Raw genomic sequence first — 23,364 nt, 5'->3', positions numbered from 1 at the left:
AAAGAAAGAAAGAAAGAAAGAAAGAAAGAAAGAAAGAAAGAAAGAAAATTACCACCATCTAGAAAAGCTTACTATCTTGGTATGCACCGAGACTTTACACATACACACTTTCCACAAAAAGGAATCAGACCCCATATTGTATTCTTTTACCTGCCTTCTTCAGTCAATAACACATCTGTCCCCTTCCATGTCCGTAAGTATATTTCTATAAATCAGTTTAATGGCCATTTATGTATCTATTTGTGTGTGTGTGTGTGTATATATATATATATATACACACACACACACACACATATGCATTATATCATATAGTTTATGTACTATATCATATAGGTTTTTAAAACTAGCATTCCTAATTTAAACTAAAAATCCAATGCATTGAATGCGAAAGTTGTATTTGTAGACAAAACCTAGTTATTTGTCACCAGCAAAGCTCATTCGCCAAGTTAAAAACTTCAGCCATATAGCGTCTCCAAAAGAAACGCGGTCTTAAGCTAGAAAAGTTTCCTAATTAAATGCATTTCTCGGAGTTGTTGTTTGTTTATGAAAGGAAATGATCTCCATAATTTTACACAAAGTTCACATTTTGTAATACCTGAGAACTTTTCTCAGGGGATATTAAGAGTTCAGTTTCAAGTCAATAATTATTTACTAAGTCTTTAGGGAAACTGAGATACACATAGATGAATTCATTCTGCATAAAAAGTATTTGAACACATATGAAAAGCATAAATTTGACTTTTTTCCTATCCTCTGGCTTAAGAGTAATAAGATTCATTATATTTATACACATATCTTCAGACTCTTTGCAATATATATACCTATTTGGAATGTTTCTTCTTGCCAGAAAAAGAAGTAAATCTGAGTTGTTTTCATATGGGATCCATAAGTTCTGACTTTCTCCAAGGGTGGCTAAATAAGAGCCAGACGTGATTTCAGAAAACAAGCGAGTGATGATTTTTCAACAGCTGCTGCTGCCCTCTAGCAGTTACACTGAGATTTCCAGAGCAAGCCATGTCCAACTGCAGCTTTCTTAACAGACCCCTTCAGAAACCATAATGGGCCTTATGGAAACTCAAGGGCATTTTTCCTCAGTCCAATGGGACAGGAGAAACAACTTTCCCTTTATAGAGCACAGTCTACTTTACTTAAGAGAGCAGGAGATTCAAGTCTAGCAGAATTCCAAGCCAGGCTTTATCCACTACAATTAAATGAAGGGAACATGCACATTCCCCTTCTCCTGCACATGGTGGCTACATGCTTCTGTTTTTTTGGTACCAGCCTCAGAAGAACAGTTTCCTCCCAGACCATCTAAAGGCCTTGCTGGCCACCTTCTGTCACTTAGCACATCCTGGTTGAACCACTCCTGAACTTTTCTCCCAGTGAGATTGACTCCCCTCCTCTTGGGGAGCCCACCATGGACAATAGTTCAGCGGCACCTTGGACAAGGCTTGCCCGTGGCTGGACCCTGTGATGTAGTGTACCAAATTCACCAAAATCCTTTTTTTTTTTTTTTTTTTTTTGCAGTACGCGGGCCTCTCACTGTTGTGGCCTCTCCCGTTGTGGAGCACAGGCTCCGGACGCGCAGGCTCAGCGGCCATGGCTCACAGGCCCAGCTGCTCCACGGCATGTGGGATCCTCCTGGACCGGGGCACGAACCCGTGTCCCCTGCATCGGCAGGCGGACTCTCAACCACTGCGCCACAAGGGAAGCCCGAAATCCATTTTTTTGAAAGATCATCCAGTGGCCAACTTACAGTGAGATTGAGGATCTGAATTTACCAATTTTACCAAAACTTGCTTATTTTAACTATTTATAAAGTTTTACCAAAACTGTTTATTTTGACTATTTTTAAAGTTTGTATAGAATAAACAAGGGGAATTAAGAGAGCTGTGGAGAGTGAGGTCCTCATGGGGCCTTCAGATTCTCCCCCTGTACCATGCTCCCCCCAAAACTTCCTTCACCCCACCCACCCCACCCCAAGACTTCCCTACCTGCCCTACTCTCTGCCTGCTCACCACCTCTGTTCCCCCTAATATTCTTTTTCTGTCTTTAGTCATCCCCTTTGTGGGATCTTCAACTTAAGCCAGGCCATGTCCATTCCTTTCTATCATTTTCTTTGGCCTGAGACAAATTAAATATTATTTAAGATGCTGTTCTGGCTTTGTCTTCAGGGCCGATTAACTAATATGACCCAGAGACCTTCCAAAGTTGTTTTTTTGTTTGTTTGTTTGTTTTGTTTGTTTGTTTGTTTGGGGGGTACACAGGCCTCTCACTGTTGTGGCCTCTCCCGTTGCAGAGCACAGGCTCCGGACGCACAGGCTCAGCGGCCATGGCTCATGGGCCCAGCTGCTCCGCGGCACGTGGGATCCTCCCGGACCGGGGCACGAATCCGCGTCCCCTGCATGGGCAGGCGGACTCTCAACCACTGCGCCACCAGGGAAGCCCCAAAGTTGTTTTTAAAAGTTCTCATCCAATAATGTTATACACTTAATTTTCTAAATAGATGAATGAAAACATTGTCAATATACTGATGGATTCAGTAAATGGGCCATTTGGTGAGTAATTGAACAAACTGGCTTTTGTTGAAGTGGTCACTAAGAAGAGATGCCTGCACCCCTATTCTTGATGAGGTGATCAGAAGTACACAGGGGTGTAAACTCGGCTCCCCATCCCTGTTGCGGGACCTTGGCAGGCTACCAAAACCCACCAAGTGGAGGAAATCCAACTGCTACCTGGGTTTCAGGATGGGTGTTTGCATCTTTAAAGTTTCAAGTTTGCTAATGAATGAGCATCTTTCTGAATAAGCTGACCAGATGTGTATTCGTTGCTCCCACACAAGCACACCAATGATCGAGCGCCATCTGGTGCTCAGAGTAGGTACTCCAATGCGAAGCAAAGCCCCAATTTTTGCAAAATAAAAAGTATTGACTGTGACCCTTCAGTACAGTACAACTGTGATGTGGTGCTGGCACTGGAACAAAACAACACATCCATAGGAATCAAAGAGAAATCCAAAACGCAGACCCTCATATGGACTGCATTTTAATACCCAATTGAAAAGTGGCCATCAAATCATTAGGGAAAGGAAAATGTAGTCCTAGTTAATTAAATACCCATTTGGCAAAAAGTAAAACTAAGTTCCGACTCTGGGCCAAGAAATCAAAATAAACTTGATACAGATCAAAGAGATTAATGAAAAAAATGTAAAACCAGACAGAAAAGAATATAGGTTAATGCATCTCTCTCAAGAGAGAAAAGGCCTTTCAAGGTACAAAAGCATAGGATGCAAGGAAGAAAGGAAACTCTCCAGAATAAAAGTGTAAGACTGGAAAAGAGGTTTGCAACAAAAACTTTATAAACAAAATTAAAAGGCAAATGACAACGTAGAAAAATATACATGAACATATCCAGGAACCAGGAGAATAAGCCACAGAGGTGGATGGAGTTGGCTGTGTACAAAAGAGAAGCAAATATCTCTTAACCAAATATATCTCAGGGTCCAAATTTCTCTGCATAAATTAAAACTAAACCAAGACGATACTTCTTCTTTATCAAAATTGACATAGATAATCTACACACAGTGGAGTTGAGAAACGGGAAGTGGAACACTCATATGCTCCTGGTGGATGAGCAAAATAGAGGTGTTTCTCAAGAGTGAACTGGCAATTCTGTTAAGTAGAATCTTGAGATGTCAGATCATGTGACAGAAAACATCCAATTCACTGCAATAAATGACTTGCAAAGAAATAAAGTTTGACACACAGATGTAGGTACAAGAATGTTTTCTGTAGCATTATTACTAGTAATTAAAATCTGGAATGATAACCTAAACTGGCACATTAATTAAACAAAGAAAGGTGTACTACTGCTTTTAATTTCTTCTCAAAATAGAACTTTTATAATACAGAAAAAATATATATGTGAAGCAAAATTAGCAAATCATCAAGTAATTTGAAGTCAGATCCTATTTTACTTTAGAACTCAGTATTTTTAAAAAATCAGATCAGTGTAGTACATTCAGTAAAAAATTTCAATAAGTAATGACCTACTGGGATGACTTCATCCACACCAAGCTTTCCCATGTTGGTCGCTATGAAACTTGAGGGGCATCTTCTGAGTCAAATTTAAGATGAAGAAAATAAAACCATCAATTCACAATGGGGTTCTTATTCAAATAATGCACCCTTAAAAACTAGTGTCTCTTTCATTTCTGCTGTTGCACTGACAAGAAATCAGGAACTGGTCTCAGAAAACAACCTTAACCAACCCTTTGCCTTGCTGGCAGTGGGCAGGGGGTGAGGAGTACAAAATCTAAAGAGAGGGCTTCCCTGGTGGCGCAGTGGTTGAGAGTTTGCCTGCTGATGCAGGGGACACGGGTTCGTGCCCCGGTCCAGGAGGATCCCACATGCTGCGGAGCGGCTGCGCCCGTGAGCCATGGCCACTGAGCCTGCGCGTCCGGAGCCTGTGCTCCGCAACGGGAGAGGCCACAACAGTGAGAGGCCCACGTACCGCAAAAAAAAAAAAAAATCTAAAGAGAAAAACAAGAGGTATGCAAACGGTGGGACAAATTATCAAGAAACTGGGAAGAAGGGCCCTAATAAATTTGGCGGAAATGCCACAAGTCATTGCCTTTCCCAGAGGGAAAACACAGAAATAAAACCGAAAGAAGAATAACTAGAACCAGACACAGCAATAATAATAGCTCGTGGCCACTGTACATGGCTATGTCACCCCTCCCACGCACACATCCCCATAAGCACACGCACCAGGTTAAACCCCATAATCACTGCTGGATGATGTCTGAGCTGGTATTCAAACTCAGATGATCTGTGCCCCGAGTCTGTGACTCTGACCCACTGTCCAGTGCCCCCAACACTTCCCATCCTAGCACAAACAAGGTCATCTGTGTTGGGCAGCACAGAGTATACCGAAGAGACTGCTGAGGGGCTGGCCCAAGCCCACAGAGCTGCCCGGAGGCAGAGGGGTGAACCCTCAGTGCATCCCATTCACAGCACACCTGCTGGGAAGCTACACGGCTGATCCTCAGCATATAACACAGAGTTCTAGAAACATCCAGCCTGTCCCCCAATCACAGCTGCAATGAGGAGAATGTTCCTCTCTAGGTCTAATACAAGAGCATCCTTTCCTTTTTAAAGAAAAATATATAATCATAGAAATGGTACAATCTTTAAAATCAGCCTATTAAATCGCAAGAGGCAAACAGGACCCAAATCAGAGATGCCTGACATTTGAACGTTTTGGTAGCAGTTTCGTAATTTATTAAACCCCTATTGCATGGCCAACTTTTCACACTAGTGGGAGATCTTTAAAAATTTTTGTCTAAACCATTCCTTTCAAATAGGAAAATGACTTATCCAATGCATTCTTCCTATAATCTGCAAAAGTACCTGTCCCTGCTCTGAAAACAGCTGTCCCAGTCTACCTGGGCTGGGATTAGAGAACCGTTTGCTGGATGAATGGGTCACGAATTGTCATTGCCTAAAACTCACATCAAGAAGACGACCATGAACCCTCAGCCCTCAGGCCTACAGCTGAAGGGATGTGTACGCCCTAGTGATGTTGCAGTGAACTCCTGCAATGGACTTTTCTTTCCCTTTTGCAGTATTGAAATGTGGCCACCAGAGGGCATCAGCAACCTAGTATGCTAGTGCACAGCAGGACACTATGCAACCACCCTTCACATGAACAATAAACACAGGGTTTCAATGAAAGGGCTGTTGTTTTCCAGGAATTAATGCTCCGGGATTTAAGCTTTGAGTGGTGCATTTTTTCCAAGACAAGAGGCCTGCCCATGTCACATGGTGCTCATGCCAGGCCTAGAAAACAGGGCTGCTGGCATTAGCAATACCAGTTCGAGGACACCAAAATATTTTCTTGGCCGCATTCCCTTTCATGGGACACTGAGCCAGGGTTCAACACTCTCTATATGTCAACCAAACTGTGAAGCAGTTAGACTTAAAATGAATTGGTCCTTTTTTTGTTATTGAGTTGTATGAGCTGCTTGTAAATTTTGGAGATTAATCCTTTGTCAGTTGCTTCATTTGCAAATATTTTCTCCCATTTAATTCAAAAAGAGTCATGTACCAAAATGTTCATTGCAGCTCTATTTACAATAACCAGGAGATGGAAGCAATCTAAGTGTTCATCATCAGATGAATGGATAAAGAAGATGTGGCTCATATATACAATGGAATATTACTCAGCCATAAAAAGAAACGAAATTGAGTTATTTGTAGTGAGGTGGATGGACCTAGAGTCTGTCATACAGAGTGAAGTAAGTCAGAAAGAGAAAGACAAATACCGTATGCTAACACATATATATGGAATCTAAGAAAAAAAAATGTCATGAATAACCCACAGGTAAGATGGGAATAAAGACATAGACCTACTAGAGAATGGGCTTGAGGACATGGGGAGGGGGAAGGGTAAGCTGTGACAAAGTGAGAGAGTGGCATGGACATATATACACTACCAAATGTAAAATAGATAGCTAGTGGGAAGCAGCTGCATGGCACAGGGAGATCAGCTCCATGCTTTGTGACCACCTAGAGGGGTGGGATAGGAAGGGTGGGAGGGAGGGAGACGCAAGAGGGAAGAGATATGGGAACATATGTATATGTATAACTGATTCACTTTGTTATAAAGCAGAAACTAACACACCATTGTAAAGCAATTATACTCCAAGAAAGATGTAAATAAATAAATAAATTAATTAAATTAAATAAAATGAATTGGTCCTACCACATTCCTTCTGCTTTACCAATCTCGAAATTATGGACCCTCAAGAGTTAACCAGACAATGGCTCAGACGGAGAACTTAATACAGGTGTCTGGTTTGGTCAAAAACAATACAGTCTGTAGAACCTCCCAGAAAAAGAGTGGGAAGGAAATGGGAAATATAAAGGAGTAAAAGGAAGAAGCTGGGATGAGGGAGAGGAGTGGAAAGATAGAGCAAAGGAAAATTAGGTGACAGAAAAGGAGGGAATGTGTGACCAGCAGACAGGCAACAGGGAATAACCGGGACAGAGCAGACAGACAGGGAGGGCTCGGGTTTTCTCCTAGAGATGGCTTGGGAAGATGGGCTTCAGGAAATGCCTGGGCATTTTACAGCATCCAAGTAAGGCTCATTCCTAGAAAGACCACTGTAGCAACCCAAGTGGCCCAGCAAAGGAAAAAAAAAAAAAAAGAGGCTGTTTAGCACAGAACTCTCCAACAGTGGGTCTAGTCTAGTCAAAGCTGAAGGACTACACGCCAGGGAATTGAAGAGAAATTCCTGAGGAACTGGAAAATGACCTGTAAGAGGCAATCTTCTCAACGTGGCCACACTTCCAGAGGGACCTCATCAAAACCTCTCAGTGCTCCATGATACTGGTCTTACATCCACAGTGACTCACAGATGGACAGGCATGATCATGACAGCGAGGTGAGTTACTGCTTAGTCACTCACTAACTCCAGTTCTTTTTCATGAGCTGTGGGTTTTGCTGGGTTTACTCAGTGCACGCGCACACACACACACACACACACACATGCCCCTATCTATTCTGTACAAGGAATAGAGGAGTTGACAGCTAAAGACCCTGGGATGCTCTGGGTGGCGACTACATAACAGTACGTTCCTGACACCATCGCTAGACCTGTACATTGTTTAGAATTAGCAACTTCCTAGTATAACAAACTTCACCAAATCTCCCAGAAAATCTCAAAATCACAACTTGATAGCCTACTTAACAAACCAGCCCTGTGTCTGAGCCAGAGAAGTGAGAGATTTAGATAAAATGTTCACAGCACTCTTTACACGAGGGAAAGCCATCGTCCAGCCCCTAGCTGATGGATTCATAACCCTGTGAGAAGTTGGGGGGATCCCTCTTTCTGAGAGGCTCTCCTCCTTCTTTCTGGATGGGCCGAGTGACAAAGTTTCCAGTCCTCAATCACAAACCCTATAAGGGCCTTTGAACATCCTTTCTTTAGGTATGTCAGAAACATCTTTTCCTGAGAGAGATATGATGACTTTTCACTTTACTGCCCAGTGAAAATATAGGGGGGAAAAAATGACTTTTTACTACCCAGCATCTCTAGATTTTTCTGCATTATTTTATGTCACATTACTGAGATGTTTTCCAGATACTTCATTTGAAAACATGAGCTTCACAACTTGATCCCTTCCTCATTAGCTTATACCTCCTTATTTTAAATAAAGATGTACTTGGCTACTCTAAAAAGCAGCTTCTCCAAGAGAAAATCCAAAATCAGATCATGATATTCTAGACTGAGGTCAGCAAATTTTGGACACGGGTAAAATCCAGCCTCGTGCCTGTTTTTAGAAATAAAGTTGTACTGGAGCATGGTCACGTCCACTGGTTTACATATTATCTATGGCTGCTTGGTCACTAGACCAGCAGAGTAGCTGTCACTAAGTTTATGGACCTATGCCCCATACACTCTAAAATATTCATTTCTGTCCCTGTACAGAAAAGGTTTGCCAGCCCATGTTCTAGACGGAATGTTACCTACGCAGCAATGATTATGTAATAATCCAAAGAAAATGTTGACCTCTTCCCTCAGCAGGGAATGATTCATGAAAAAAATTTTTTTCTCCCTAAAAATTCACAAAGAATGATGGCACAATTGGGTTAAATATCCTGGAGCAGGTCCTCTGTAGTCAACGGTGCAACACATTTCAATAACACTTTGAAGGCATCCCTGTCATAAGTGAAATCAATATTTGATCAAATTGATTATATTTTAGACAAATATAAAATACGTGATTGAATATATGTAAAATAAAACATAAATCAACTCCTATGCTGAAGACGGGGCATAAAGAGAGAGCACAAGGGTACTGACAAATTAACCCAAACTAAGAGCCAAGTGTCCAAGGTCACTGATGGGAAAGCTGACACGGATCACAGGAACCAGCTCTGCAGTGGGAGTCAGGATCATGGGCCAAGTTCATTATCATTATTCATTAATTACCATAAAACACACACTATCATTTATTGACTATTTTCTCTATGTACGGCACTATGTTATATACACTTTCTTTTTTTCAGTTCTTACAACTACATTATAAGGCAAGCTACATCATGCCCATTTTGCAGATGGGTAAATTCCACTTGAGAGTGAGTGAGTCGCCATCGGAAATCACAAGCCAAGAAGTAGATTGTCATGTCTCATTCCTCCTCTTGTCCCCCAGAACCACCCATTCTGGTGAGTCCTGCCTCAGCCACTGCCTCCCTGCAAGTCCCTGGTCAAGTCACTTAGTCTCTGTACTTCAATCACCTGAATTAGGACTTCTGTTAAATGGGTTGCTTGTATGTAAGTCTTTTTTTTCTGGACTCTATCACTAGGTCCCAGTCGAGTACCAGTGTGATGCTCATCTCACTGAAGGGACTGAATAAACGCTTGCTGAGTCAAGGTGTGAGTGAAGGAACTCTGTTCCCCCCTGGGAAGATGTTTTCCCTTTCACGATAGTCTTTAATACTCCTTGCCTTTAAGTCCGGCACTTAAGTTGGATTTCCCTAATGAAGAACTAAAATGTATTAAAAGCATTCTATGTATAAACCTCCAGTATGGCACGGTAGGGCATACGAAGATGAATAAAACGGTTACCCAGCTAATATAGCACTAATAGTAACAGGGATGACCAGGCATTTATCCAATTGAGGGTAAAGGTGTATGGTTTATAGAGGTAAAATTTTCATAGGACCGAGAAGACAGGGAGCTTATGTCCGTGAAAAACATAAAAGACTAGATAGAAATGCCATGTGAATAGATCTTGAAGGATATTTAGTACTGAAACTATCAGCTATCGATCCCATATCCAGAGAATCGGAGAACATGTGATACAGCGTAGTGTAAATTCATAGATAATTCACAAGTCCTTTTATATTTGGTACTTTGGCACATCACACCGTTCTCTGTACCTAATTATGTTAATGAGGTGAATACCACGTTAAATTATGTTCAGAGAATACAACTTGAGTAAGAGTGCAAATGCATAATGAGGTCCGGCCCCAAGAAAAGAAAACGCTGTGTCTAATCGGGAATTGAAACTCTCCCTACCAGGAGAAGCACGTGTTTCTGCTCAAGTGCTCCCACCCAGTGTCTAGAGCAGTGGTCCTCACAAGGTGGTCCCTGGACCAGCTGCATCATGATCACTTGGGAACTTGTCAGAAATGTACGTTCTCGGGCCACACCCCAGACCTACTGAATCAGAACCTCTGGGGGTGGGCAATGTGTATTTTCATAAGCCCTCTAGGTTGTTCTGATACTCACTCAAATTTGAGAACTACTGGCCGAAAGGACTGTGCTGGATAAAATTCTGAGGGTGGGCTGGGCTCCATAGAAAGTATTGGCATAGCGATAAGCCATGTCAGTCCGGGGCAAAGGAGGCAAGCACAGGCGCCAGTGACTATGATCCCTGCACAGATCAACAGTGGGCACCAAACATGCCCTGATCACTACCTTAATACTTGTGAAAATCGAGCAGTCCTGAACACAGTCACAGTAAGGAAGCCACGCCACACTGCAAAGTCTAGAAGAAGCACTTGCTGAGAGGGGGATGTTTTCTTAATAGATAATGATTAATCTTCCCAATAAATAAAAGAGACAGGAACAATGTTACTGGTTGTAAAAGATATAGGTGCTGAAACAGGTTGTGATCTAGATGGCTTACTAGGTATTTATCCTTGGATTATATTAGGTTGACACAAGATAAAGCCAAATGTCATATGATGCTTAACTCGGATGAAACTACAAAGAGAGAGATGGTATTGACGGGATTAGAGCACAGATTACAGTCTCTCCTTTGGCCCTGAAGCAGCGAGGTGTGGAGTAGCACACAAAAACCCTATTGTTTCGGTCATTTTCTGATGTAGGCAATGGCTCCCCCGTCATCTGCCAGGTTTACTGACTGTCTCCTGAGTATCTGTTGTAAGGGTACTGGTGTGATATATCAAGGGTGGTGTGGCCAGATCACTCACATCAATTAGGGATAAATAATCAGAACAGATGGCAAAACTGGAAAAGGGGCAGCTGGTCCTGGAAGAAGTCCAAGGCCTAGGCACAGCCCCGAAGTTACACACTATATTGGAGCTTTCCAAAAATTTACAACAGGACGTGTATTTTAAAGGTTTAGAGCACTTTCTTTCCAGTAGAGTTAAATGTGCTCTCTGTGGAACACACTTCCAATCTCCAGATAAACTGTTCCAAATCGAGCTCCATAATGAGCATCATTTGACAGAAGCATCCACTGGACACTGCAGGTTCTGAGCAAGAGTCAGGATATTTGTGGGCAGGCACCTCACTCTAGTTTATGATCGTGTCCCTCAGATGTGATTTCAGGTACAAGATTGCTATCTGCCCCAAATCATTCAAAATAACCTTAAGAGAGCCATCTATTAAGATGCAGACATTTATAATAATAGTACACAATGACAGTACACAAGAAGTTGCACAACTGATGGATAAGAAATTATAACTTTGACAGAAAACACTATTTACCAACAAGTAGAAAGTGAAATTTGTTCACCATTTTGAAATCCTGAGAAATTACGAAAAGACAGAGAGAGAGAGAGAAAGAGACAGAAAAGAGAAAGATAGTAATTTTGTTTTTAAAAAGTGGGTATATGCAGATCTAAAAGATGGAAGTCGGTGAGATCAGATTGATGGAAGAACCCACAGTCCAAAACAGGAGCAGTAGAAAGTCACAGCAGAAAAAGTTTCAGGGGCAGAGGTGGGCCAAGAGGATAGGATGACAGGTGAACCAGGGATGCTCCAGCTTGGAGGCAGTGGATACAGGAAGCAGAAGATGGCCTGAGCAAGTACCACGGTGACTGCTTGGCACAGCACACATAGAGCAGCTGGATGGCCCAGCACTGCCCTGTCCCTTTGGTGCCGAGCAGTGACCAGCAAAGGCACTTGCAAGCAGGAAACGTGAGCGTGGGCAGGAAGCCATTGAGGAAGGTTTTCCATGACGGGGCATCACCAGGAGCCGGCCTGAACGACTGGCTCTCCCTGTCTGGCTGCATGTCCCAACCCTGCTTATGCTCAGTGAAGTCAGGACACAGTAAGTAAAAACAGCATCCACAGATGGCAACAGGGACACACAAATAGAAAGAGGAGCGGAAAACACAACCCAAGGATATCCGAGGGAGAAAGCACCAAACGGGAGATTTTCAACGTATACTTAATGCTCTCAAAGCTGACGGCAACCTCTCATGCATGAAATAGCCTGTTCTAAAAATGGAAAAAAAAAAAATGCCAACTCAAAAGATGAACAGAATATCACAATGGTCATAACAACTGACGAGAAAACAGTGAGCTGGAAGGCCCGGCTGAGGAATTCTTCCTGAAAAAAAAAAGTAATGGCAAGAATGAGGAAGAAGAAGTAAGAGACACAGAAGACAAATGGAAGGGAGACCCATCCTCCGTTTCACAGTTTTTCCAAAACAAAGTAGAGAGGAACTAGCAGGACAGACTGGCAAAGACCTGGAGAAAGACACAAAATTCTTTAGAATAAAAAGGTCCCACCTACTAAAAGAAATAAATGAAAAGAGACAACAAAGGAAAAACAGATATATTTACCTGTAATGAGATGTAAAACCTCTGAAGGACAAAAGAGGCCATAAAAATGAGGGGTAAACAGCAGACTGGCGAAGAAAAATTGCAACACCCAACAAACAAATGAATGCTGAAAATTTTAAAGACTCACAAAAATTTAGAAGGAAAAGCTCGATGGAAAACTGGGCAAAGGATACAGAGAGCCATTCACAGGAGAGGAACTACAAAGGGCCATGTTCATCACCATCATAATCCACGAAGCACGACTTAAAACAAGTGGACACTTGACCTAGAAGATTGCCAAAAACTAAGCAGAGTGATAAAAGGAAATATTCAATGGCGACAAGGTAGGGAACACATAACCATAGTGAAGGAGAGGACATACTCTGTACCTTTTAGGGGGCCATGTACCAGTATCTCTTACATTTGAAAATGTGCATCTTCAGGATCCTGTAATTGCATTTCTAGGTTCTGTCCTGAGCTGCTCACAATAGTTAACTTTTATTAAGTGCTAGAAGCCCAACAAAGTTTAAGTCACTACCTTCAATCCTCCTAAAAGCCTATAAGGTAGGTCATTACTAATGTTCTTGTTTTACAGATGGGGAACCTCAGTCACAGGGGGATCCAGGAGCATTTCTTAAATCAAATAGCAATAAATGGAAAAAACTGAGCCCAGGCAGTCTGGCTCCACTGTCTGCTCTTAAACATACACTATTTTTAATCTAAGATATATTCCTATCTGTGTATGGAGCCATACACAGTATGTTTATTACAGCATCATTTATATGGCTGATAAAGTAAGAAAAAACTATCATCAGCAGAGAAACAGATACTTAACACAGCATACTATGGAATACTATTAGTATTTAAAAGAAGGGAGATATAGTTATGTGGAAAAGCATGGAAAATCTTTAATTCATATCGTAAAGTTTAAAAAAACTTAGTGCAGAATATGGAATATGCAGAATAATACTGCAGGATAACGATATTAAGATATCACTTTAATTAAGAAATATACGTGTGTGTAAATGCACAGAAAGAGGTAGCAAAGGTGAACAGATCAATCACATATGTTATAACATCATAACAGATGTTACCCAGAGGGAGGGGAGTCCAGTGGGATTTCAGGGCAGGAAGGAGGGTGGTTCAAAGGGCATTTCCATCTATGCGTATGTTTGCTAACTTAGATCAAGAATGTATTTACGTATTTCTCATGGATAATTAAACTAGGATCAAGGAAACATTTTCTTTAGCAGTTGTTATATACCAGCCATAAAGCACTTATAGCGATCTTATTTCATTCTACAATAACTTTATGTGATCATCAATATTTGATTATTATTAATCATAAAAAAAGGACAGTAAGATTCCATGTGTTTCAATAACTCAATGCAAATACCTTGATACCTGGAGAAGCTCAGATTTGAGCTGCAGTCTAGCACCAGCCATGCTGAGATGGAAAAAGGTGACTAGCAAGGTTGACAGGAGAGTTGAGAGGAAGAGGTCTGCAGGCTACCAAGGGCGCCCAGAGCCAGGCCTTACCACAGCGATCCCGGACCACCAGGTTCCGGCCTTCTTTCAGGTGGATGGTGAGGAGGTAGGCGAAAGGGTTGGGCAGGTTACTCAAGCCGTCACCGGCTTCCCCGAGAGTCTGCACAGATGGAGAAGGCATTGAAGTCAGTTGCCTTAGGCCCAAGAAACAGAATGTCGGAAACACTTCTTCATTTAAGGAAAAAAGATGATCACTGTAATGGCGAATCTGTGAGCGTCATCCTCTGCTCCCACCCACCCATGTCGATGACATGGTTACACTGTTCTTTATCCTTCTCCCCAGTGGGATTCTATGAGAATTCATGACAATAGCTTCACAGTATTAACTTCCCAAGAAGAAGCAGGTAAGTTGCATGCCGACATCTGACATCCCCCTAAACTCACCCATGCCCTGCAGGATCCTTATCCTACAGCTCCCAGTGGAGGACCCAGAGAGGATATACAATGCAGAAGTCCAGCTATGGGGCGGGGGTCCCACGACCCTGGTCCACACCTCTCAGCTCGGATGTGCGATGTCTCCCTCCTCTTCTCCCCTCAGCCCATCAACCCCCATCAGTTCAGGTACACCTCCTGCACATGTAACAAAAACACTCCCATTCACAACTACTCAGCTGATCACCTACTAATCCATGTCCAGCCAACATGGGCCCCACACCTGGGTCCATATGGGAGACACTTCCTCTCTGCTCTCCTGCCTGTGGCATATTTTTCTTTCACTCCCTGGTCCCCATTATAGTATTTCCTACACTTACCCACACAGTCTCACCTCCCACCAAGTTCACTTTTCCTCTCCAGGAATGCATCAACTCCTACAAGCCACAACATCAAATTCGGTTTCTGAATATTTCTTAAACGAATCCAATTCAAGTTTTGAAAAGAGCAAATTTGTGTCTTTTGGGAGAAAAAGTACAAATAAAATGATTTATTGTTCATTTATTTGAATTTCAATGAATCGATCTGTGGCTAAGTCACTCTCCACAGCGTTCTTTTGAAAGTTCCTCGTCCACATTTCAAAGCACATCAAAATGGCTTTGTCTCCTGTACCATCTCACTCAATTTCATGGCTCTGTATTTTTAGAAGAATCTATCCCACTCTGACAAATCAATAGACACTGAATTCATCTTTTCCAGACACAATTTGCAAGGCCTGTCTTTGTGGGTGGTAACAGTTCAGGATCCCTTAGAAATAAAAGAGGCAAAGATCCAAACATTTGATAAGAAATATTTATAGCATTTACTTTAGTGTTTGTTTTTTTTAAGGAATGTCACTTACAGATAGCTCTTTGAAACGTTGGGATGTCAGAGAAGCATTCAGATCACCACTTCCACAGAGCTTCTGTAAACAAGAAGAAAAAATAATAATAACCCTGCTTTTAAAAAACCAAAAGAATATCAACCTACAAGGATATCCTTTATCGGGTGTTTCCCTTTGAAGCTGCCATTTGCATAGTCAAATGCAGGCTGTCTTCCAGAGTGTGTGGCAAGTCTTGGCAGTAAAAGGTTGACTCACTGGAGTCCATCTGGCTGCAGCCTCTGCCCTCTTAGTCACTGATCAGCATGTGGATAAGGCCGATTCTGCTCTCCTGAAGGGCCGCTGAGGCATCCGTAGTTCATCCAAGTCATTAGCGTGCCAGCAACTTTGTCCCAGGGGAGGCAGTGTGAGCAGCAGGGCCATCCTGCCAGGTCCCTCCATCGAGGACCTGCCTGGTCCCCCAGCCATCAAAGAGAAAAGGGCTATCAGGTACCAGAGACCGGAGTTTATCAGTCTAGTAGGACACATTTCAAATGTGACCACAAAGACCTTCCTCCAACCATAACCTCCTGGGTCTAGCAACTGTACAAGAGCCAACCAAAGAGTAAGGAAATGCAACTTCTCAACAAATGATCTCAGACTGGGGGGTGTCTATGTTTCCTACTTAAATATGCCTCTGACAACCTAGGAAATGATGCCACCAGGCACTGAAGTGAGCGCGGTTCGGCAGTTAGTATGGGACGCAGTAAACATTTGCATTCTATCAGGTTTTATATGTACCAATGTGGGGTCCAGAGGAGCTCTGGGATTTTATGAAGGTTCTGGGTTAGATGTGAGGATAGCTACCTGCATGGAAAGGCAGAGTGGAAGGGAAGGGATTAAAAGGTCTCCCAGCATTTTAGGGATGTTCCCGTTTGTCGGACACATTAGCCAGGGATGCTTTCCTGTGGGAAAACATGAGATTTCTCCCTCCAAACAAGGCTGAGTAACTCTGAAGTTATGAAATTTAGATACAGGCAGCAGGCCTGCAGAGATTGCTTAGATGACCATGAAGCTTTGAGGGGGCGAAGATGGGGAACAGATGCACTGTGGTCATTGGTCCTTCCCACCCACAGCAAAGATCAGGGAGATTCTGGCGCAATTCAGAGATCCTGCTTGGATGGAAGGCAGGTTGCCTTCCAAGACATTCTCTGTCTCTCTCTCTCTCTCCCTGTCTCTCTAACAAGTGGAGCTCAGGCAGCAACAGAACCTGGATTCTACAACAATAGGGCATTTCTTCAGGCCCTAAGAGGGCTGACAAAGGGCTGCAAACAAGCAGGGCTCTTTGGTCTACCCCCTCTGCATGCACTGACACCAAGAAATGCTGCAGCGAGGCAGAAACGAGCCCTGATCACAAGTCGGCGTGGAGCCTCCCAAGCCCTCACCGGGGAGCAGAGAAGCCCTGTGGCTGTTTGTATCTGTGCTTCTCCCATCACATCTGCCCCTTTCTCCCAGTCCCAGCTCGAATGTCCCTTTACTGTGAATACATTTCATTCAATTCAAATTCACACAGGACCCAGGGTGATTTCAGACACTTGGATCTTTCTCTAAGGACCCCAGTACTTCAGTCACTGGTGCCCCCTGGCTCTGGAAGGATCACCACTGCCCAGCTGGGCAAAGAGCCCTCACTCTCAATGTGGGCTCGACCTGACAGCAGACAAGGAAGGAGGCAGCTGGGCCTCTGTTGGTCACCTTCCTGTCCATTTCCCGGTCGGTACCTCCTACTTGTGTTATGTGTAAAATGACACCCGGGGGAGCGGGACAGGACGGCCTGAAGACCGCTCTATGACGACAATCAAATCTTACTCAACTCTCCCAATTTCAAAAGATTTCTCCTCATGCCTTTTACACTATTACTCTCCTCATGATCATCTCCTGGAAGCTCAGCGATTCCTCTTCTGCCTGATTTGCAAAACCCAAAATACTCCGATCAGGTCTTCATGTGCAGAACCAACAAGTAACGTCAGCTGTCTGATCTTCTGCAGCCTGATCACCCCGTTAGTGTCTCCAGTTTTATGAAACGAATCAACGTTCCACTTAACCAATCCTGTTTGAAGGCAGTTCTGTAAAACTGCCAGTGTTGGGATCAGAATTCCTGTTTAAAGTGCATGGTCCCGTATCTTCTACTGTCACCTTCTGCTGTCAAACAGAAGAGTGAATGTTTCTTAAAAACCATCACTCCTCAGACCAACACACCATACACACTCTCCCAAGGGAGCCTCCTTGTACTTAATGATCACGTTCATTCAGTGACAAAATAAGTCCATATCACCACCATCATTTACACACTATCAAAAATGAACACGTTGCTTTTATTCAAATACTCAATAAGTCTTCCACTTAGAACAACGTGGAAATTAAATGTGAAGAATGACATTAATTCAACATTATGGCTCGTTTCACTCACAGAAGTCACAGAACTTAAAGTTATGATTCCCACAGCCGCCGTAACTGTCACACGCCGTGTATACACACCGAGGAAGGAAAGTGATCACCATAAAGAAGCCAGGAAAGGCTACAGCAGTACAGGAGTACCGGGTTACAGCTGCTGGGGGACACATAACTTTGAGTATTCCTGACACTCTGCATGGAACTGAAGGTATTATTCACTGAGTAGAAGTTGCATTATTTTCAGCTTCTTTGTAAACCTAGTAACTACATCACTGAATTTTTCATTAAAAAAGTACAATTAGTATTTTTCTTACAGGAATCCCTGGTATCTGTCATCATGAGATTTTTTTTTTGATGTTCTCAACAAGCAAAATCAAGCACTCTAATTTTTCTTTTTAAATTTTACTTTAAAAAATTGATACACAGTGAAATTGACTTTTTACATGTGTGTACAATGCGATGACTTTTTTACACATGTATATATTTGTGTAACTACCACCACTATTGGGGCATAAAACAGTTCCCCCAGAAAACTCCTGCATGCAATCCTACTGTTATCATATTGTTCCCTCACCCCTAATCCATGGCAGTCATTGACCTGTCCTCATCCTATAGCTTCATCTTTTTCCATGATGTCATATAAATGGAATACATGCAAACTTGACACTGGCTGACATCTTTCACTTGGCCCAATGCCTTTGAAATCCATTCAAGTTGGCAACTGTATAAATAGTTCTTTTTTTTAAATTACTGAATAGTATTCCATCATTATGAGTGTACCATAGTTTGTTTATCCATTAAGCACTGGTTTTAACCATTTTAAACAAATGTTTCCAAGGACGTACTCAGGAAAAGACAAATAATCTTGAATATCATCAATGCTGAGAAGTCTTAATATGACAAAACTCTCTAATTATACACAAACATTCAGAAACTCATCATTAACATGTTGGCATGAGGCTAGTCATCTCTCACACAACTCTCACTGTTACCTTTTAGATAAGTGGGATTTGTGTGTGTGTCTGTGTGTCTGTGTGTGTGTGTGTGTGTGTGTGTGTGTGTGTGTGTGTATGTGTATTTAATGACAGCAAATTTATATTGCTATTTCCATTTTATCTTGCTAAGGTGAAATTCATGGGAAGGTATGTAAATACATACAAGGTAATACATACAAGACTGCAAATGTATTAACATGAGGAGATACCAGAATGGATGGGTCAATTATTTAAAACAAAAAGAAAATATCCTCTAGCCACCAAGGATCTTAAGAACAAGACACTGATGTGAAAAAACATTTTCTTTCGTGTACACTAAATGTGATCTTGTACAAATATCACCTCCCACGTGGCCGTCTGAAGGATCTTAGCACGAAGAATTCACAGGAAGTTAAATAATAAGTGATGTAAACAATCACTGGCTGTTTAAACTTTACTGGAAGAAGACATAAACCCACATGCAGGAAAGCTAAATAAGAGTAACACATTGGCTGAGAAGATCACTTAAGATTTTCTTTGGGAAATACTCTATTCAAGTACATGAGTATAGCAAACGATATATATTGATGATACATATTTAGTTAATTACTTAACCCACATCTATTTCTAAGAATGTGAATACTAAGGAAGAGCATACTCACAGACACAAATACCTACAGGGGAAAGAAAGCAGCAAAAGGAGCAAAGGGGATCAGATGGCTAGACAGACCATTAAGCGATGCTTGGATACAGTGATAGAAGTAAAACAACTCACATGACAATCAGAGGTCAAAATTAGAACGCCCGTTCAGAAAAATTCAGGTCTACCAAATGGCTGAGTTTACTCGTAATCAAATTTTTTTCAATACATCTTTATTGGAGTATAATTGTTTCACAATGCTGTGTTAGTTTCTGTTATACAACGATGTGAATAAGGCATATGTATACATATATTCCCATATCCCCTCCCTCTTTTTTTTTTTTTTTTTTTTTTGCGCTACGCGGGCCTCTCACTGTTGTGGCCTTTCCCGCTGCGGAGCACAGGCTCCAGACGCGCAGGCCCAGAGGCCATGGCTCACGGGCCCAGCCGCTCCGCGACATGTGGGATCTTCCCGGACCGGGGCACGAACCCGTGTCCCCTGCATCGGCAGGTGGACTCTCAACCACTGTGCCACCAGGGAAGCCCTATCCCCTCCCTCTTGAGCCTCCCGCACACCCTCCCTATCCCACCCCTCTAGGTGGTCACAAAGCACCGAGCTGATCTCCCTGTGCTACGCAGCTGCTTCCCACCAGCTACCTATTTTACATTTGAGAGTGTATATATGTCAGTGCTACTCTCACTTTGCTGCAGCTTCCACCTCCCCCACCATGTCCTCAAGTCCATTCTCTACGTCTGTGTCTTTATTCCTGTCCTGCCCCTAGGTTCATCAGAACCTTTTTTTTTTTTTTACATTCCACATATATGTGTTAGCATATGGTATTTGTTATTCTCTCTCTGACTTACTTCACTCTGTATGCCAGTCTCTAGGTCCATCCACCTCACTACAAATAACTCAATTTCGTTTCTTTTTATGGCTGAGTAATATTCCATTGTGTATATGTGCCACATCTTCTTTACTCATTCATCTGTCAATGGACACTTAGGTTGCTTCCATGTCCTGGCTATTGTAAATAGTGCTGCAATGAACATTGTGACACATGTCTCTTTTTGAATTATGGCATTCGTAGGGTATATGCCCAGTAGTGGGATTGCTGGGTCATATGGTAGTTCTATTTTTAGTTTCTTAAGGAACCTCCATACTGTTCTCCATAGTGGCTGTATCAATTTACATTCCCACAACAGTGCAAGAGGGTTCCCTTTTCCCCACACCCTTTCCAGCATTTATTGTTGCTAGATTTTCTGATAATGGTCATTCTGACCAGTGTGAGGTGATACTTCATAGTTTTGATTTGTATTTCTCTAATAATTAGTGATGTTGAGCATCTTCTCATGTGCCTCTTCGCAACCTGTATGTCTTCTTTGGTGAAATGTCTATTTAGGTCTTCTGACCATTTTTTAATTGGGTTGTTTGTTTTTTTGATATTGAGCTCCATGAGCTGTTTGTATATTTTGGAGATTAATCCTTTGTCAGTTGCTTCATTTGCAAATATTTTCTCCCATTCTGAGGGTTGTCCTTTTGTCTTGTTTATGGTTTCCTTGGCTGTGAAAAAGCTTTTAAGTTCAATTAGGTCACATTTGTTTATTTTTGTTCTTATTTTCATTACTCTAGGAGGTGGGTCAAAAAAAATTTTTGCTGTGGTTTATGTCAAAGAGTGTTTTTCCTGTTTTCCTCTAAGAGTTTTATTGTGTCTGGACTTACATTTAGGTCTTTAATCCATTTTGAGTTTATTTTTGTGTATGGTGTTAGGGAGTGTTCTAATTTCATTCTTTTACATGTAGCTATCCAGTTTTCCCAGCACCAGTTATTGCAGATGCTGTCTTTTCTCCATTGTATATTCTTGCCTCCTTTGTTGTAAATTAGGTGTCCATATGTGTGTGGGTTTATCTCTGGGCATTCTATCCTATCTCATTTATCTATATTTCTGTTTTTGTGCCAGTACCATACTGTATTGATTACTGTATCTTTGTAGTATAGTTTGAAGTCGGGGAGCCTGATTCCTCTAGCTCCATTTCTCTTTCTCAAGATTGCTTTGGCTATTCGGGATCTTTTTTTTTAATTTTTATTTATTTATTTTTTTTCATCTTTATTGGAGTATAATTGCTTTACAATGGTGTGTTAGTTTCTGCTTTATAACAAAGTGAATCAGTTACACATATACATATGTTCCCATATCTCTTCCCTCTTGCGTCTCCCTCCCTCCCACCCTCCCTATCCCACCCCTCTAGGTGGTCACAAAGCACCGAGCTGATCTCCCTGTGCTATGCGGCTGCTTCCCACTAGCTATCTATTTTACGTTTGGTAGTGTATACATGTTCATGTCACTCTCTCGCTTTGTCCCAGCTTACCCTTCCCCCTCCCCATATCCTCAAGTCAATTCTCTAGTAGGTCTGTGTCTTTATTCCTGTCAGGGTCTTTTTTGTTTCCATACGAATTGTAAAATTTTTTGTTCTAATACTGTGAAGAACGTCGTTGGTAGTTTGATAGGGATTGCACTGAATCCGTAGATTGCTTTGGGTAGCATAGTCATTTTCACAATATTGATTCTTCCAATCCAACAGCATGGTATATTTCTCCATCTGTTTGTCATCTTTGATTTATTTCTTCAGTGTTTTACAGTTTTCTGAGTACAAGTCTTTTGCCTCCTTAGGTAGGTTTATTCCTAGATATTTTACTCCTTTTGTTGCAATGGTAAATGGGATTGTTCCCTTAATTTCTCCTTCTGATTTTTCGTTGTTAGTGTATAGGAATGCAAGAGATTTCTGTGCATTAATTTTGTAACCTGCAACTTTACCAAACTCATTGATTAGTTCTAGCAGTCTTCTGATGGCATCTTTAGGATTTTCTATGTATGGTAACATGTCATCTGCAAACACTGACAGTTTTACATCTTCTTTTCTGATTTGTATTCCTTTTATTTCTTTTTCTTCTCTGACTGCCTTGCCTAGGACTTCCAAAACTATGTTGAATAAGAGTGGTGAGAGTGGACATCCTTGTCTTGTTCCTGATATTAGCGGAAATGCTTTCAGTTTTTCACCATTGAGTACAATGTTTGCTGTGGGTTTGTCATATATGGCCTTTATTATGTTGAAGTAGGTTCCCTCTATGCCCATTTTCTGGAGAGTTTTTATCATAAATGGGTGTTGAATTTTGTCAAAAGCTATTTCTGCACGTATTGAGATGATCATATGGTTTTATTACTTAATTTGTTAATATGGTGTATCACATGGATTGCTTTGCATATACTGAAGAATCCTGGCACCCCTGGGATAAATCCCACTAGATCATTGTGTATGATCCTTTTAATATGTTGTTGGATTCTGTTTGCTAGTATTTTGTTGAGGATTTCTACATCTATGCTCATCAGTGATATTGGTTTATAATTTTCTTTTTTTGTGACATCTTTTCCTGGTTTTAGTATCAGGGTGATGGTGGCTTCATATAATGAATTTGGGAATGCTTCTCCCTCTGAAATTTTTTGGAAGAGTTTGAGAAGGATTGGTGTTAGCTCTTCTCTAAATATTTGATAGAATTCACCTGTGAAGCCATCTGGTCCTGGACTTTTCTTTGCTGGAAGGTTTTTAATTATAGTTTCAATTTCATTACTTGTGATTGGTCTGTTTATATTTTCTAATTCTTCCTGGTTCCATCTTGGAAAATTGTAACTTTCTAAGAATTTGTCCATTTCTTTGTGATTGTCCATTTTATTGGCATATAGTAGTTTGTAGTAGTCTCTTATAATCCTCTGTATTTCTGTGTGCCAGTTGTGTTTTCTCCTTTTTCGTTTCTAATTTTATTGATTTGCGTCCTCTCTCTTTTTTTCCTTGATGGGTCTGGCTAAGGGTATATCAATTTTGTTTATCTTCTCAAAGAACCAGCTTTTAGTTTTATTGGTCTTTGCTATTGTTTCCT

The 23,364-nt window shown here is 41.6% G+C and overlaps 1 protein-coding gene across 10 annotated transcripts in view; it reads right to left on the bottom strand.

The window, feature by feature from the left end:
* MCTP2 (multiple C2 and transmembrane domain containing 2) overlaps window positions 1-23,364 on the bottom strand; it is a 251,891-nt gene that overhangs the window by 154,708 nt on the left and 73,819 nt on the right. For 9 of the 10 annotated variants that reach the window (XM_027083170.1, XM_027083166.1, XM_027083169.1 and 6 more), the window contains exons 3-4: window positions 15,411-15,473; window positions 14,129-14,237 (exon numbers count right to left, since the gene is read on the bottom strand). In XM_027083170.1, the coding sequence (XP_026938971.1) occupies window positions 14,129-14,237; window positions 15,411-15,473 (172 nt within the window). Of the gene's footprint in view, window positions 1-12,737; window positions 12,747-14,128; window positions 14,238-15,410; window positions 15,474-23,364 lie in introns of those variants that run through there. The other variant, XM_027083171.1, reaches the window with a different exon arrangement.

The sequence above is a fragment of the Aethalodelphis obliquidens genome, unplaced genomic scaffold, assembly GCF_003676395.1.
Source record: "Aethalodelphis obliquidens isolate GAN/ISIS:26980383/991018 unplaced genomic scaffold, ASM367639v1 scaffold49, whole genome shotgun sequence".
NCBI classification, from domain to species: Eukaryota; Metazoa; Chordata; class Mammalia; order Artiodactyla; family Delphinidae; genus Aethalodelphis; species Aethalodelphis obliquidens.
The sequence above is the reverse complement of the archived record's forward strand: the minus strand, read 5'-3'. Positions and strand labels throughout refer to the sequence as shown.